Below are 17,476 nucleotides of genomic sequence, written 5' to 3'. Positions count from 1 at the left end.
AAATAAAATAGAAAACTCTTTAAGGCCAAATAAATATTCTTTTAAGTAATTATATTTCTAGAATTGTCAATCCTGATGTAAAGTTGAAAACTTAGATATAGTTTAAAAGGTATTTTCATAATATCTTATTATTATTTATTATTATATTATTATTCATTATTATTATTATTTCAATGTGATGAAATAGTAATGCAAAAGGATACGAGGTATCTCAATGCAACTGTGTTCCTAATTTGAATAGTTTTTTTTTTTTTTTTCTAGGATCATTAATTAAACTGGATATATTTATTAATTCCGGTGATCCTAATAGTTTTATATTTTTTTCTGATTCTAATTTCAAGAATTTAGAAAATAGAATCCATCAAAATTTTATTTATTTATTTTTAACGTTTGGATAACGATGGGACATCTCGAAGAAATATACATGCGCCAAAATCCAGGTGGAGAAACTTGAGAAAAAGAGTAAAAAGTAATCTCGATATCGATCGTTTGTACTGCGAAGGGGCGCTCAAAGGCAACACGCCAGGCTCTAGTAGTGCACAGGCACGGCCCGTAAAAAATCACACGGTTTTGTTTGGTTTTCAATCTCTTTCCTTTTCTCTCTCCGCGGCCAAGAGCGAGAGAGCGTGATGCGTGAGTGCGAGTGCGTGATTGCTGGCTGCTGCCGCACAATCATCAAGGTAGATTCTCTTTTTCTCGTTTTCTTTTTCTTTCTATTCTCTCTCTGTTTTGTTTTTATGAATCAACGTCGACGTTTATCATCTCGACAGCCAAGAAACCGTACAAAAGGGCACAGAGACAAAAAATAAAACACGTAAACTGGGGAAGTAATCAGAGGACGCACGCACGCACAAGCACTCACTGACACAAACACACATATACACAGTTTCTCTCTCTAGCAAAGGAAATATCCACGTCATTTCCAACCACCGCCTGCCGAACCCATTCTCTCTCTTGCTCTATCTCATCCTATCTTACCCCTTCCTCACTGTAGCTCATTGCATTTGCCCCCTTCCCTACCCACCCTCTCGATTCTTCTTCTTCTTCTTCTGCTTCTTCTCCGTATAAATTACCTCTACAAACTCCTGATCCGAAGTTTATTCTCTTTTGAGAGTCTTCTCCTCCTCTTCTAGACTCTTGTCTTTCTTCTTTGCTAGATCAGCACCTAAACAAAATGCCTGCTTGGTGGGGAAGAAAGGGCAGCAAGAACAAAGGACAGAAACAACAATCGCAGCAGCAGCAGCAAGTTGTATACCAAAACCCAGTCAGCAGCCACCTCAATCTGTCCAACTTGTCGATCAAGAATGAAAACACAAAGGGCAAGGATAGGGAAAAGCCCAAGAGCTTCGACGAGTTCTTGCCGCGTAATTCGCCGCGTACCAGCAGGGATTTTGGCGGCTTGTCCGGGTTCTCGGGTTTTGATTCGGACAGCGGCGAGAGGAAATGCCATCCGCTGCCTCTGCCGTCGACCTCGTCCGGGAACGATCATATCCATGGGGTTGTGCTGGGGTTGGGATCCGGGTCGGGTTCGGTTTCGAGTGTGAGCTCCTCTGGGTCCTCTGAGGATCAGTCAGTTGCTCAGGAAAATGGTCAATTCGGTAATTTCAGGTTGGTTTTGGGGGCGTCGATTTCTAGGGATTTTTGGATGGTTAGGTTTTTCGTTGTGTTTGGATGTTTAATTCTAGGCGTTTGATTCATTAAATTGATCGTCTCTGGTGTTATTGATGATGTATTTACTTCGATTGTTTTGAGCAATTTGGCAACTTTAATTCAATTGATTTTGTGACAGAGGCACTCTTGTCTCTAGAGTTTTGTCTTCTTTGCATATTGGGGGGTTTTTCTGGTTTGTAAAAAAAAAAAAAAAAAAAAAGGCGTACAGGTTTGCCGTCGGTTATGCTCTGTCAGCCTTTTAAACCGAGTTTTGTTCTGCTGCTAAAATTTTTCCTTGTCAGATCTTGATAGCTGTGTAATGAGGCTTCGATCTTTACAACTGACATACACCACGTGGATCTACTGTCGGTTTTTTGCTCTGAGCTTTCGAGCTTAGTTCAGTTGTCCATTTCTGTATTTTCTCTGGATGTCATCCCGACAACCTAGCTAAGTATTTGCCTTTTCTTGGTTTTCCCCCCTGTAAATAGATGCGTATCCCTGAAAAATGATTGCGCGTTGTGGCGAGAAATGAGGCTGTAGCTTTTGCAAGCTCTTTATTATGTTGGACAATCTTGATCGCGTGCGTTTTCTGCTTGAAGCCAAGCACTGCCCATTGTTATTCTTCGTTGCTTCTTAAATTATCATTCGTTTCAGTTCGTATCTTCCATGTTACACTGACTCCATTAACTTCTCCCCATGAAGAAAGATAGCCAGAATTTGAAGATAATGGAGTTCACTTTGTCTTAGAATTGGCTTATCAAAAAGCTGTCTCTTAGATTTGAGAAATTAATCAACATTTAACAGTGGCCTCTATCCTATACATCTTTTCTCTATAGAAGTGAAGGTCTAGGGTTGGCTTGTCATTGATGTGGAATTAGATGGTTAGTGATTATTCTATTGTCTAACTTGAAAGCTGAATAAATAGTTTCAATTATGCTTCTTTAATTAACGCTGTTTTGATTGTAGAGGACAAGGTGATACCAAGTTGAACATGAGGTCGAGAAGCCCTGGTCCGGGGTGTAGGGGGCCTACAAGCCCCACGTCGCCTCTTCACCCACGATTAAGTAGCTTGAGTCTGGAGTCTCCAACAGGAAAGCAAGAAGATGGGAAGAGTCAATGTCATCGTCTGCCTCTTCCTCCAGGTTCTCCTACTAGCCCTTCTGCCTTGCCTAGCACTAGAACAAGTGGAGGCATGGAAAACACAGTTTTTACAAAGTCCCAGTGGAAGAAAGGAAGGCTACTAGGAAGGGGGACATTTGGGCATGTATACCTCGGGTTTAATAGGTAATTGAAGTGCTTAGTATATATCGCTCAGGCCTGAAGTAAAATACAATTACACCCCTTTGATTAATGCAGTTTTATTGACACCCTTGGTTTCCAAGCTCTCGTGCAGATTAGTCACATGTGATGCAAGCAAACCCACAAACTCACTCCCACATCTCTCTCTAACCATATACCTCTGATAATCAACCTATTTTTGTATGATTGATTTTTATTAATGGTTCTAATGGGAAGTGAATGAAATTAGGTAATTAGAACAATTGCATACAACAAGGCTAGATAGAGAAATTGAAAAACCCCAGGGTGTCAATAAAACTTTTTCAATTCTTAGGATGTGTGTATATCTTACCCAACAATAATTGAAGTTAACAATGAGTGTTAAAGGGAAAATGCATGCTTATGGTCAGATTCAAAGTCCCTTGACTTCAAGGCTAAATTTTTTTATATTATGCTGTAATTGTCAATGTTAGCAGAAACTTTTTTCTTATGGAAACCACACACACATGCCTCTTAGTATGTTTCCTTTATTATGGCAATAAGAAGGGAAAATCTGAGGTGTTATTAACAACAAAAAGAAACCATATCACCAGATAAATAACGGAAGAAGACTTATTTAGCTTTATATATTTTGTTGAACAACTCTATATGTTAAGCATTTTTTGTTCAACAGAAATTTTAGACTCCATGTGAGTTTCTATGCATGTACTGGGGGTGGTCTGTCATGTAACAATCTTTCTCTTTTTGATAAGTTGTAACAATCTTTCTTTTGATATATCCATATGGACATGAAAGGACTTAGCAGCCATGCCAAGGAAAAGAACTCTAGAAAAAGAATTGCATTTTTACTATTCTCTTACTTCCAATTGATCTGTTTGCAACTATGACAGTGGAAGTGGGCAAATGTGTGCAATAAAAGAAGTTAGGGTTGCCAGTGACGATCACACATCAAGAGAATGTCTCAAGCAACTGAACCAGGTAACATATTTGTTAATTTATTTATTTATTCCCTTAGTTCACTTTTTAATCGAATATTTTATTTTCAACAGGAGATAAATTTGCTCAGTCAGCTTTCTCATCCAAACATTGTTCGGTACTATGGAAGCGAAATGGTAAGAGTTGATCTCATAAAGCCGGACACAGTTATGTAAATATATATATATATATATATATATGTATATGAGTATATATATGTATATGGAGAGAGAGAGAGAGAGAGAGGGAGAGAGATTTCACGTCCAATCTATGTAGTTAATTGTGAATATTGGACCCTACTTTTGTTATAACTCTGGATTATCATGTTCTCAGGGTGAGGAAACACTTTCAGTTTATTTGGAATATGTCTCTGGTGGCTCAATCCACAAATTACTTCAAGAATATGGCCCATTTAAGGAACCTGTTATTCAATATTATACCAGTCAGCTTATATCTGGGCTTGCCTACTTACATGGAAGAAATACAGTACACAGGTACTGGGCGATAATTTAGAAGGTTCAGCTTTGTTAATTTCTTTATGATTATTAAATGATATGGTTTTCCTGGCAGGGACATCAAAGGGGCAAACATTTTAGTGGACCCAAACGGTGAAATCAAGTTGGCAGACTTTGGAATGGCCAAACATGTATATTTATCTTACCCCATAAACATAAGTTTACTTGTATAACATTAGGGAGAAAGTCAGACGCCCTTTTATTTCTAAGTCAATTAATCTGTTATATAATGATCCAATGAAAGCCCAAACCGCATTTGGACTCATACTTTGCAAGGACTAGTCAAATTGGAGCCCGTTGGAATCATAATAAACCACAAGAACTTCTCCCTCACAAGCAGTGTCGGATATGTTTTATCACACACTCATAATCTAGGGTGTTACATCTCAAAAAATATATTAGTGAAAATTAATCCAAATATTTGAAACTAAAATAGTCATACTATTTAACTAGTCATACTATTTAAGTTCTATGTCTCCCCCCTCTGTGTGTGTGTGTGTGTGTTTTCTATTGAACCAAGTAGAATGTAGGGGATATAATCTACGATCTCAAGCAAGCATGCAATTGGTGGGCTACAAACATATTTTTACCGGTGAACTTTGAGAATAGAATTTATTGTGTTCTTCTTTTTGTTATTGCCTTCCACTAGTGGGTAAAAATGATTTCTGATTTTTGGTGGTTCTGATTCAGATGAATTCTTGTGCCTCAATGCTTTCTTTCAAGGGAAGTCCTTACTGGATGGCACCTGAGGTATTCTCTCTCTCTCTCTCTCTCTCTCCAAACCCCATCTCTTCTGGTAACAGATGCACACATTATCCTAATTTTTTCCCTTTTAATTTTTTGTGTTACTAAGTCGTGTTCTACTCACGTTCCTATCTTGTTTTCTAATCTCAGGTTGTCATGAATACAAGTGGCTGTGGCCTTGCTGTGGATATTTGGAGCTTGGGATGTACAATTCTTGAAATGGCTACATCCAAACCACCATGGAGCCAGTTTGAAGGGGTGCGGCAAAAGTTATTCAGAAATTACTTTTTTATAGAGCTTATTTTGTTACGCCCTTCTTTGAAGTGTTCGTAGGACTGAGCCGTTATGTTATGTTGGTTTAAACAGGTGGCTGCAATATTCAAAATTGGAAACAGCAAAGAAATCCCTGAAATCCCTGAATTCCTTTCAAATGATGCAAAGAGTTTTATCAAGCTGTGCTTGCAGCGAGACCCGTCGTTACGGCCAACAGCCTCACAGTTACTTGATCACCCCTTCATTCGAGACCAGGCAACAAGTAGAGTATCAAATATGAATGTGACCAAGGAGGCCTTCCCTTATATGTTTGATGGAAGCTATACACCGGTAATGGCCTAAGATCCTTTCCCCAAAAAACTAAGTTCTTGCTTATAATATTAGGATCCTGATAAATGATGCCTGTTTGGATTTGAATGATTCTCTTTGAATTTATACACCACTGTTATTAAGAAATTTGTTTAGGAAACTTTCTTTTTTAACTTTAAAATGTGTTTTTATGGTATAAGAGCTGTATTATTGACTCACAAATTAAATGATTTTTTCAGACTATGGTTTGCAGAGAGAGAGTAGTACATCATCTTCATAATGTTCAGGACTTCCACTGATGAGCGTTTGTGCTTATAAATGGTGTTTATGTCTGTTTAGGCTTTGGTAAATTGAACCGGAATGTGCATGCTATGATTGCACTTATATTGAAGACTTTTAACAGTAACTCTTGACGTGTTGGTCTATATGCATATCACCGAAAATCAACAACATTGTTTGTTCAATCCTAGTGCAATTTGTGTGCATGGATCAACATGTAAATTCTATTTGATATGAAACTGAATGCTTTTCGTGATCCTTACGTGATATTGCCATGAGAATTAGAGTTATCTTCTGCAATGGACATTTTAGCAAAATAATTTCTAGTTCCACTGTCTTTTCTAAAAGTTCAAGAAGTCTTTTCTAAAAGTTCAAGAAGTCTTCTGTGGCCACTGACCTCGATGAATACAACTCTATGCACCTTTAATTATTTTCATTCATCAAAGTTGGGCTCGAGCTAATCTCTTATTTACTTCAACTTTCATGAGCAGACAGTGTCAGAGCTCCATTCCAATAGAGCAAAGACCACTTGGAGTGATAGAAGTTATGCGACAATGCCAGTATTTTCCACTTCAGGAGCTATGAAAAGCCCGAGGTACCAACATCCTCCCGTTTTATCCTCATTCACGCTTCATAATTGAATGACATTGTGAAAATGGCGTTGCTTTTAAATTTCTGTGTGCAGGGATAGTATAAAAGCGATTACATCCTTACCTGTGTCCCCCTGTTCAAGCCCCTTGCGACAGTATGGACCTGCGCACAAGAGCTGTTTTCTTTCCCCTCCTCATCGATCTTATGCTATGATGGGACAAAGTGGCTATAACTTGAATGAGTACTCCTCGTATACAACGATTAGACCAAACAAAACATTTACTCTTGACCCCTGGCAGGAGATCTCCTCATATAATAGAGTCCGTACCCCTGGTGGATCACCAAGAACAAGACCTATTTGAATATGTAAATATGAGCAAAAGCATAGAACTTCCCTAGTCGCCCTGGAATGTTTTATGGATTAGAGCCACACTTTCTGTATTAGGAGGATCTAGTATTCATGCTCCTCTCTTTTTATTCTTTCGGACGGTTCTGCAGTTCAATTTTGCCACCTCTTTTTAGGAGTGAGAGGATGCTTTCAATGTATGGGAAGTTGAAGAAGAGAGCAGTAAGAGCGCCAAAATTTCAAGTGTATGGGGGGCAGATGATGATGGATGTATTGATGTTGTAACAATATCTTGAAGGTTGTAAATGGACGGTGGTCTCCTTGTTTGTAACATTAATTATATTGTATATATACTATATTAAAAGAATAACAAATTAACTTAAATGAAATAAAAATAAATTTTCCTAAATCCAACAGAAGAAATGAAAAAAAAAAAAAAAAAAAAAAGAACCAACTACATAGAAGAACTTAAAGAAACTAACTACATATCTGAATAAGACAAACAGCCCTGTGATATCTTTGCTTCGGAACAAAATAATTAGAACTAGGCTCGCGGTCAATTTAAATGTGTATTATACATATGGAATGTATATTATTCATATAGGGAATCTTTCAATTGACATGGAAGAACTACATAAAAGAGGGAGCAGTCCGGGAGGCCTTGGTTTCGGTTGACATTTTATATTTTGTTGGTTTTTTAACATTATTTTTATTTTGTATACTTTTTTATTATAAACTGGTTGACATGATATTTTATTGTAAATAGGAAGAATTTCTCCCTCCTAAACGACAGGGGATGTTATATACACTATCAATATATTTTTGGTAAATAGAGTCAAAAGGAAAATTCAAGTCATGCCTGAGCCATATTTGAAAAAGTGAAAAGTACAATTGAATCTTTATTTTTATCATTATAAAAAGTAGAGAAATTATACTTGCAGTTGTAAGTATATAAATGTCGTGTAGTCACTTTGAAAAAAGTGAATAAATATGAGACTCACAAGAAAATAAATTAATTTTTTAATAGTAGATCTCACTCTTTTTCAAAGCGACTGTACGGCGTTTGCGCATTCTACGACTGTATATAGTATTACTCTAAAAAGTAAGATTTTATCCGAGCCTGTTTGGATAGTGAAAAAAATTCAGCTCATCTCATCATTACAATTTTTTCAAATTCATACACAAAATATAATAAATAATTTAACTTTTTCAGATCCCAAAATAATAATAATATTAAAAAATAATATTATAATAATATGTTATTCAATTTTTATCTAAACTCATTTCATCTCAATTCACTATCCAAACGATACCTTAATCTTATACACTACCTACGTACCATTTATAAGTATAATAATGTTACTATATCTCCTTAATTTGCCCCCTCATTTTGACCGTTCATGTATTTAATTTCTTTTAATTTTTTTTCTTAATGGTTAAGGAAGTTATTATTAGTGTATTGATATTTTTTTTATTTTTTAAAAATGTTTAAACATGTTTAAAAATGTTTGAAATAAAAAAGCAAAAAAAAAAAAAAAAAAAAAGAAAAGAAAGTGTAATTTGCACTAGGGCACACCAAGTAGAGAAATTGAGGAGGCACAATAGCATTACTCTAATAAGTAACCCTTTAAAGAAGGTACAAGTCATGTATAAGCCATATTCCAAAAGTACAATTAAAGCTATATTGGAATAATAATAATAATAATAAAACTTCTCCCTTCCAAGCAAAGGTAGATCACACATACTATGTAATTTTGTAATCGTCAAATCAAAATGGGATTTTCTTTGAAGTCAAGAATATAATATACAAAATCCGAGCAAATAAGAGCCTTTTGTAAAAAATTGAAAATTTAAGGACGAAATTACAATTATCTTTTAAGAAGAATTCTATTATTAAGTTGGTATGTAGAGCACGCATAGTAAAGTGTTTATATGACATAATTTAATTTAAAAGATAAATTTTAAAATTTAAATCTTACAAATTAAATATTACCATATAAGTAATGTGTATGACAAATGGATCTAATTTCTAAAAGAATCGGAGTCAACTTCAAGCTAATCCTATTAGGACGGACAAACCCTTAAATCGGTTTGGTTACGGAAAAAATAATAAATTAAAAGAGAAATATTTTAGGGAGATTATAAAAAGTAAACTTATAAAATGATGTGATTTGATATGATACGTTAAATTATACAATTATTTTTATCGTAAAATAAATATAAATAATCTAAATTTATGATTTAGTTTTATATACTAAGTTAACTTTGTGTGCGTGACTATGCAGGACTTCTCAGATTAAAATTATTGGTTCGGGGACTATGTATCGCGCCCCTTTCCCTCGCTCGGATGATATCCAAACCATTTTCCCTCTCTCGAGTCTCCCTTCCTCTGCAGGCTTTTTAAAGAGCTTTCGAATCTCCATCGCTAGAAGGGCGAGATGCCGATTGAAATGCCCAAAGGGCTGCCGTTCTCTGTCGACACATGGAGTCAATGTTCCCAGAGAAAGAGGCACCACTTCTTAACCCATGCCCACAAAGACCACTCCTCCGGGATCTCCACTCACTTCTCTTTTCCTATCTACTCCACCCTTATTACCAAGATCCTTGTCCTTCAGCACTATCCCCAGGTTTCTTTTATCTACCCCTTTTTCTCGACATTTCTTTCAGACATGGCCACGTACTTTGTTGTTTGTTTAATTTTGTTTTTTTTGTTTTTCTCCCGCAGCTTGATGACTCGCTGTTCGTGCGTATTGAGGTGGGACAATCAGTGGTCGTTTATGATCCTGATGGGGCTTTCACCGTCACGGCATTCGATGCGAATCACTGTCCTGGTAATGATTTCTCTTTTCTAGTTTTGACCATGTATTTCATTTTTTCGTTTAATTGGTTTGCTAATTGTTTTTGGAAACTTGAGGTTTGTGTCTTATTTTTGCATATTTTGTATCATGTATGATTTGCTTTATGAGTTTGGTTAATTCAATTTTAGTTTTGAATTTCCATTAGGAGTCTTATTTGAATTCTTCTCCGGGATGGATTTTGTGTAAGTACTTTCGATTTTTCGTTGATATGGTTTGGTAACGGTATCATTTTAAATTATCCACCATATGTTATGTTTGTAATTTGAACTAAATTACTCGATCTTTCTCTTGGTGAGAATTAGATTGAAGTTTGATAAAAAGTACAGAACTTTAATAAAATAGGTAATTGGGATGAAGCTGGGTACTTTTTGTCCTTTTTGTCTGTAGAGAAGGGAGATGATTAGTTTGCTCTTTCTTTAATTTTTATAAAGACTTCAAATGATTTAGGGAAGCTCTATTGACAGATCATCCCTTGTCTGGCATGGATTGTGTATACTTCAGGAGCTGTAATGTTCTTGTTTGAAGGCAATTTTGGTAATATCCTGCATACGGGAGATTGCAGACTCACACCTGAATGTGTACGAAGTTTACCAGAGAAGTATGTTGGCAAGAAAGGAAAAGATCCGAAGTGTCGACTTGATTTTGTGTTCCTAGACTGCACATTTGGTAGATGTCATCAAAAATTTCCCAGCAAGCATTCAGCAATCAGACAGGTACCCGTGGTCTTCATTCTGTTATGCTTTTTTTTTGGTAATCTTTGAGGTGGGCTTTAGTATGCTGCCATTTGTCTGAATTGTGGCCCTGCTAAGTCCTGTGTACTTATATTTTGATTCTCTTGCTTTACCCCGAAATTTATCAAAGTGTAAGTTTTTTTCAACTGTAACTGTAGACATATGAGCATTTGGCATAATCAAAATCTTTCGTGATGGGTGCCTTCCTGTAATATTGTCTATCTTGCTCCTATGTAGTTTCTCTGAGAATTTGTGTGAAAACTATTCCATTGTTTGCATAATCTGTAGTCTTGTGAGTAATGGGATTTTTTTCCTATAGGTCACATTCATTTAGGAACCTGATTTTGAATCTCATCAATGATAAAGATTTTCTTGTATAGGCCTATTTTTAGGAAAGTTACTTTATTTCCTCTACACTTTTAACCGTGCAGAAAATCCCCAATTTCATATTGAACTCTGATTTAGGTCAATAATAAATTCATGCTGTTCTTCATTCACTATGCATTCTTGTGATGCTTATCAGTCCCTAAGACACCAGTGTCCATTAATAAGTCGTTTAATCAGAATTTGGAAATGCCAGGACACATCATTTATCTAGATTGGCATTAGCAATCAGTAAGTGCATCTAATTATGAAAGAAAGATGGCTTTTTCAAGTTTCCCTCAAGTTATAATCTTGGTTATTGTTAGCCTCACAAAATTGTGTGTTTTTTTGTTTTTTCATTTCTTTTGTTGTTTCTTTTTCGGGTTCTTAAAATGTATTTAGGTGTGTTCTTTGTATACTCCCTGTGTACACGAATGACGCCTATTTCATTCGTATTAATAAAGTTATTTTACCCATAAAAAAATGTTAGCCCCCATTTCATCTGACATTTGTAGTTGTCTCCACAAAACAGGTTATTAATTGTATATGGAGGCATCCAGATGCTCCTGAGGTGTATCTGGCATGTGATCTTCTTGGTCAGGAAGAAATACTGGCAGATGTGTCCCAAACGTTTGGATCCAAGATATATCTTGATAAAGCCAATAATCCAGAATGTTTCCAAACTCTTACACTTACACATCCTGGAATCATCTCTGAAGATCCCTCCTCCCGCTTCCAGGTATTCGATGGATTTCCTAAACTGCATGAAAGGGCAAAAGCAAAACTTTTGGAAGCCCGAGCCAACTTTCAACCTGAGCCTCTCATAATCCGGCCATCAACACAGTGGTATGCATGTGAGGACGAGTACTCCGAGAAAGAAAACCAAAGAAAACTGAGATTGAATGGAGCGGTGAGGGACCAGGTTGGTGTTTGGCATGTTTGTTACTCAATTCACTCATCCAAGGAAGAATTAGAATGGGCCCTGCAACTTCTTGCACCAAAGTGGGTTGTTTCAACAACCCCCAGTTGCAGGGCGATGGAGCTGGAATATGTTACAAAACACTGTTTTGCCACTCAATTAGCTTCAAAAGACCCTCTCTGGAAGCTTCTCGACATTGCCATGGAAGATTCTCTAGACGTAGATGTATCAATCAAAGCTGTTACTGGTTCTCCAGTGGTTGAAGGGAGCACACAAAATTATGTCGAACCTCAGTTTGAGCCAGTAAAAGTGTCTACTAGCCTGAAAGGACTCATAAAGTTGTCCCCTCAGAGCATCAATGTGACATTATTTGGAAAGGCAAGACTTGGTCTCCAAGATTTTAGTTTTTCACATGAAAAGCCAAAAGTCGTAACCATTGACAATGGCACTCCACAAATAGCTGCCAACAAATTAGATGAATTCTCTTTCAAAGAGGATGCGGAAGTGAAAAGCCGGAAATCAGAAAACAAGACAGGTATAAATGGAACTGAAGCACAACGTCAGGGGTCAGTGGATAAAGAAACAGAAGATTGTAAGAGTGTTCCATGTTCAACAATTGGATCTTCAAAGAGCTTTGATGAAAGATTTAGAAAGTTGTACAGGTCAATGAATGTCCCTGTGCCTCAGCCTCTTCCCTCCCTAGTGGAACTTATGAAAGCCAACAAGCGAGCCAAGAGGAAGTTCGATTAATGAAACAAACCAATCGACCGCGCTTCACTTTGTCAGGACTGACAGGAACAGAATATAAAATACAGAAAGGAAGCCTGGGATTGGTTTGCTTTCTCAGTTTCTACCACCCTACAGGCTACAAGGAGGTGGTAAAGGGCAAGTATACATACGACGCTAAAAGATTGGTGCGTAGCCATACGATTAACCTCATTGTTTTATTCGTGTTGGTAGGGTGAGTGTAGTTTAATTTTTTATAGCATTGATTCATCCCCTCTATGAATTAGGATTCATCTTGATTGTGGAAAAGGGGCGTCTGGTATTGTACTGTCACCAACGCATACGAAGGCATGTAATATCTCAAAAATAAAAATAATAGGAATAATATACTTTTTGACATATTTTTTAACTATATAAAAGTGTACAATCTATGTTAAATTACGACAATCAAGATGGTGTCTGTCTACTAATTCACCTATTTGTCATTCATCATTACAATAAAAGAAAAAGAAAAGAATCATATGACCTTTTGGGTGACCTTACTAAAAGCATCCCTTCATGTCTAGTTTAAGAAAGAAACTACTAAAGATGTTGAACACTAGCTGGGAACAGGTAACCAAATACAATCTGAACTCTAGGACGGACTTTTCACAGCCACCAATAAACCTGAAAAAACCACTACTTTCCTTTATTGATAGATGTCCCAACTGTGGGTGCCCATTAATAAACATCCACTACACAAACACGTTTCTGATACTTTAGTTGATGGCTAATGCTAACCAAAGTTGTGTGAACAGTCCCATTTAGAAGACTTCTCCAATTTCGTCGACTTTCCCTTTTTTTTTTTTTTTTTTTTTCATGGGACTGTAGTGGATGTTGGTCTATTTAGTTCTAATTCTGTTCTAACTTTGTGGGTGGCGAACCATAAATCCATTGAAATTAGGGGTGTAACCGGTCCGATTTTAGACAAAATTTAAGACCGAACTGGTATGTACCGATTTTATATTTTTCAATACCGATTATGCCTCGGTTACTCTCATAAACCGGTATCTCCGATTTTACAGGTTTCCGGTCCGGTCCGGTCCGGTCCGGTCCGGTTTTTTGATTTTTTTAAAATGTAAAAATATATAATAAAGTGTTATCTCTTATGATAAAATGTTATTAATAATTTAATTTATATTTTTTATGTTTAAAGCATATGATCAATTAAATTTTCATCTTTAAAATTAAACTTTTATTTTATAAATTATAATAACATTATCGTATATATAATTATATTAATAACATATAATCAAACAAATTACAAATGTTCATATTTAAGATTAACATTTCATGTTATAATTTATAAATTATAATATGAAATTATTTCATATATGATATATAATTATATATATTATATATAAAAATTTAATATATAAAACTTATATATATATAATATTTTGTATAATATATAAAATTAATTTTTATACTTTTTTTTAACAGGTCTAGTTCGGTCTGGTCCGGTCTCAGAAACTACGGAACCGAAACTAGACCGATTCCGGCCGATTTTTAAAATATAGGAACCAGTTCCGGACTGGACCGATTCAAAAACGGAACCAACCGGTCCAATTCGGTCCAGTCCGGTCCGATCCGATTTTCCGATTTATCGGTTTAAATTTACGCTCCTAATTGAAACTGACTCTCATAATTTTACATCGATCCTTTTCTCCCCTCAAAGTTGTAAGCTACGCAGGCAACTTCTCAACCACTTTTTTCCTTCTTTTTTTGGCCGGGAGTTTTCCTATGACATCTTCTTCTTTTCTCTTCTTTTTCCCTTTCCAACCTTCCAATCACTTTCGAATGCTTATCGTATAGTAAGTACTCCGCAAAAGACATTTTTCACAATGTTTGAATGCTTCCAATCACATAAATTAAAAACCTCTCCTTTGGAAATGTCAACACGTACTCTTAATCTTCAACTCTCTTTTCTTTCAAGGGTTGAACTCCGTATCTCGTTAATCTTAAACAATTGAAGCGACCACTTGACGATAAAGTATTGTTGCTGTCACCCTCTTTGTAAATTTTCTATTTGAGTTTTGACACCTCAAATAATAAAAAAAATAAATATAGATAGAAATCACTATTGAGAGTATCTATTTTGCATACATGATGTAACATCATTTAGATCACATATCTTCTTAAGTGAGTGTTGGGAACAATCAACTAGAAACAATCATACAGTAAGTGTAAAATGTACACTGTTACAATGGCTTCTCTATAATATTACTCATAAAAAAAATATATAACCATCACATAATATTAAATGGTGTGTGGTGTAAAAAATATTACGTTAAATTATATTTATCTAACAAGCTTAAACTGATAGTTAGAGATGTAGTTTAGTTTATATTATAATACTATTAATAAAATGAAATTAGTTATGGATTGACTTGTAATTTAATTAATACCATTTCATTATAATGATAAAGAGAATGATAAGGTCATGAAATATAAATTTTAATTTCACGGGTACATCTAAATTTTTTTTAAAAAAAATGAGAAGCTACTATATTAATAATGAAATTAGTGACATTATCAATATTACCTTGCGTGAAGCTACATGTTATAAAAGGAAATGACATATGACTAAAGCAATTTTTAGATAGAAAAAAAGAGTGCTTTTATTTGAATTCTGTTATCTCTAATCTTATTGTTAGGTCAATACATAATATTTTAAGTAATTTTTAACTTAAAGAGGTTAAAGTATGAAATTATATAAAATAGTTTCTCTATTATTGAAGATAATAAAATCCTGAAAGAAAGGTATAATTGCTAAATAGTTCCTCTTTGGAACAGATCGGGTATTGTTGTCCGTTTAGCACCCACCAATCCAAACATGCCACGTTAACGCATTACAAGTTAAAGAAATGAGATCGGTCACATGGGATTGTTACTGAGAAATCAAAGTGTGAAGCCTATGAATTTCATCTGCTGTTTTTCCCTTAACTCATCTTGTATAAGAAATTTTCCTTGCCTCCAGCACTGCCAAACGTCATCAAGCCGCGGCCAGATGCCTTTGATCCTTGCCCAGGTGCCGTCGAGCTCCCATCGAGTCCATCCAGACACCGCTGAGTCCCTTCCTTCTTGTCGTCGAGTCCTACCGAACTTCTCCATTGTGCCACACAATCGAAGTCCTTTGCACGCTGATTCGCTTTCTTTTTGAAATGGTAGATTTAGGGGTATAAAAAAAAACCGGTAGATCGGACCGGACTGGACTGAATTAGTGGGTTTGATCCAGTACCGAGTTTGATTTGGTCCAATACTGATTTTATTTTTCTCAAAACATGTCAAAATCGATCCGGTTTCTATTTTTCTTTTTCTAAAATCGGATTGAACTGAACCAGTTTATATATATCTATTATAATTTTTTATATATAATATATAATTATATATAAAATAGTTTTGTATTATATGATAAATTACTAATTAATATAATATTAAAATTTAAAATCTTATATTGATTGTATTAATAGTTATACTAATAGTATATCACTATATATTATAATATACTATAATATATCACTATAATCTATAATATAATATATCACTATAGTCTATAATACAATTATAATATATATTTTAATATACTATATATATTATCACTATAGTATTATATACTATAATATACTATTATATAATATAGTATATTAAAATCGAAAAATTGGAACGAACCGATAAAATTAGTAGTACCGGTTTAGGGAGTAACCAGTACAGAATCGATTTTTGAAAATATAAAACTAGTATATACCGGTTTGGTCTCAAATTTTATAAAAAAAGGAATTAAAGCGGACCGATTACACTTCTAAGTAGATTTATTTTACCTCCCTCGTTGATTTGTATAAATTTAAACATCTACTGAATCTACACCTACCTAGATAGCACATATTGCTCACCAAAATTCACGGGGTTGAGGCGTCGAAGAGAGATGGGGTAGTCAAGGTTCCTGGTGGTCGATGGGATAGGGGAACACGGGGTGTGTAGTGGCTTCACGGTCAATGGGAGAGAGGGTGAAGAGAGGTGATCGAGTGCAAAAGAGGACTGAGGGGTAGGGATTTCCTTTCGCGTGCGTGTCGCGTTCCCACGATTAGTCTCATGGGTGGCCTACGTGTCAAGACACCATTGGAGGGTGTTATTTGGCCCGTAACATTTTCTCATTGCTAAATTAAGACAAAAAAACATCTTAAATTTCAAATATGATTTCTTGAACTGAAACCGGAAGCATCAATGTTTAAACAAAGAGAGACGCTAGGGGCGGTCGGGTGATAAGGGGCTATTTTCACCGACCAATAGTAGGCTGCCACGTCAGATTTTCATTTTTTTAACAGTAGACTCAAATGTAGCGAATTGTATACAGGTTTAGATATTTTTTCCAACAATCTGCTCTTCCGTTATTCCATACAACCATCAATCCTCCGTTTCAGCCTCACATTCTTGTCGGTCTCCTACATTTTTGTTGCCGTTGTCGATTTTCACCAGTCTCTCTCTCCCCATTTTCAAACATCATATCACATTGAGTTTTGCAAGTCTCTTTCTCCCCCGATTATATTCTCAATCCGCCGGCGCAACCATCGTCCGCATGGACAACAACCACAAATTGAATGGAAATATTTCAATCACTCAATATTTTGCACTATCCAGACAAAACCCCACCATTTTAGCAGCTAAAATGAAGTAATATAAAAAGTGAAAATGTATTGCTGAAATAGAAATTTGGGGAAGAAGATGAAATAGAAATACAGACTCCCTCATTTCGTTCTTGTTGAAATCATAAAATAACAAATAGATCTAAAAGGAAGAGGGAAAAAGTGTTCAGTATAAACAATGAACTTGAGACAATTTGAACTCCCATGAATTCACAAATGGTTGTCATGATTGGATAT

At 35.5% G+C, this 17,476-nt stretch overlaps 2 protein-coding genes across 4 annotated transcripts; both read left to right on the top strand.

Moving 5' to 3' along the window:
• Positions 1-906: 906 nt before the first annotated feature.
• On the top strand, positions 907-7,297 carry LOC121249378 (mitogen-activated protein kinase kinase kinase 3-like). Of its 2 annotated transcripts, XM_041148084.1 has the most exons (11): positions 909-1,608; positions 2,617-2,934; positions 3,819-3,906; positions 3,978-4,040; positions 4,237-4,397; positions 4,474-4,549; positions 5,109-5,168; positions 5,313-5,420; positions 5,529-5,765; positions 6,515-6,618; positions 6,709-7,297. In XM_041148084.1, exons 1-11 carry the CDS (start codon positions 1,175-1,177, stop codon positions 6,974-6,976), a joined length of 1,917 nt encoding a protein of 638 aa, XP_041004018.1. In that variant the 5' UTR covers positions 909-1,174; the 3' UTR covers positions 6,977-7,297. The 2 variants fall into 2 exon arrangements, with proteins under 2 accessions (XP_041004019.1, XP_041004018.1); XM_041148085.1 differs by lacking the exons at positions 6,515-6,618; positions 6,709-7,297 and adding an exon at positions 5,828-5,959 and having other exon boundaries at positions 907-1,608; positions 5,529-5,784.
• Positions 7,298-9,280: 1,983 nt separating this feature from the next.
• On the top strand, positions 9,281-12,954 carry LOC121250642 (5' exonuclease Apollo). 2 transcript variants are annotated; one of them, XM_041149818.1, is made up of 4 exons: positions 9,281-9,587; positions 9,686-9,791; positions 10,320-10,531; positions 11,445-12,954. In XM_041149818.1, the coding sequence occupies exons 1-4, from the start codon at positions 9,399-9,401 to the stop codon at positions 12,579-12,581; spliced, it is 1,644 nt and encodes a 547-aa protein (XP_041005752.1). In that variant the 5' UTR covers positions 9,281-9,398; the 3' UTR covers positions 12,582-12,954. The 2 variants fall into 2 exon arrangements, with proteins under 2 accessions (XP_041005752.1, XP_041005753.1); XM_041149819.1 differs by having other exon boundaries at positions 9,323-9,587; positions 10,283-10,531.
• The last annotated feature ends 4,522 nt before the right edge of the window (positions 12,955-17,476 follow it).

This window comes from Juglans microcarpa x Juglans regia, chromosome 2D (assembly GCF_004785595.1).
Source record: "Juglans microcarpa x Juglans regia isolate MS1-56 chromosome 2D, Jm3101_v1.0, whole genome shotgun sequence".
Taxonomy (NCBI): Eukaryota; Viridiplantae; Streptophyta; class Magnoliopsida; order Fagales; family Juglandaceae; genus Juglans; species Juglans microcarpa x Juglans regia.
Note: the sequence above shows the minus strand (reverse complement) of the source record. Positions and strands in the feature narration are given on the sequence as shown.

What these genes read in the sequence shown, in the direction of transcription:
- LOC121249378 (XM_041148084.1), top strand. Translation starts at nt 1,175, where the DNA reads ATGCCTGCTTGGTGGGGAAGAAAGGGCAGCAAGAACAAAGGACAGAAA. An exon ending in CTTACTGGATGGCACCTGAG is followed by an intron (nt 5,169 to 5,312) that starts GTATTCTCTCTC and finishes TTCTAATCTCAG; the next exon opens with GTTGTCATGAATACAAGTGG. An exon ending in TTGATGGAAGCTATACACCG is followed by an intron (nt 5,766 to 6,514) that starts GTAATGGCCTAA and finishes TTTCATGAGCAG; the next exon opens with ACAGTGTCAGAGCTCCATTC.
- LOC121250642 (XM_041149818.1), top strand. Translation starts at nt 9,399, where the DNA reads ATGCCGATTGAAATGCCCAAAGGGCTGCCGTTCTCTGTCGACACATGG. An exon ending in TCCTTCAGCACTATCCCCAG is followed by an intron (nt 9,588 to 9,685) that starts GTTTCTTTTATC and finishes TTTCTCCCGCAG; the next exon opens with CTTGATGACTCGCTGTTCGT. An exon ending in AGCATTCAGCAATCAGACAG is followed by an intron (nt 10,532 to 11,444) that starts GTACCCGTGGTC and finishes TCCACAAAACAG; the next exon opens with GTTATTAATTGTATATGGAG.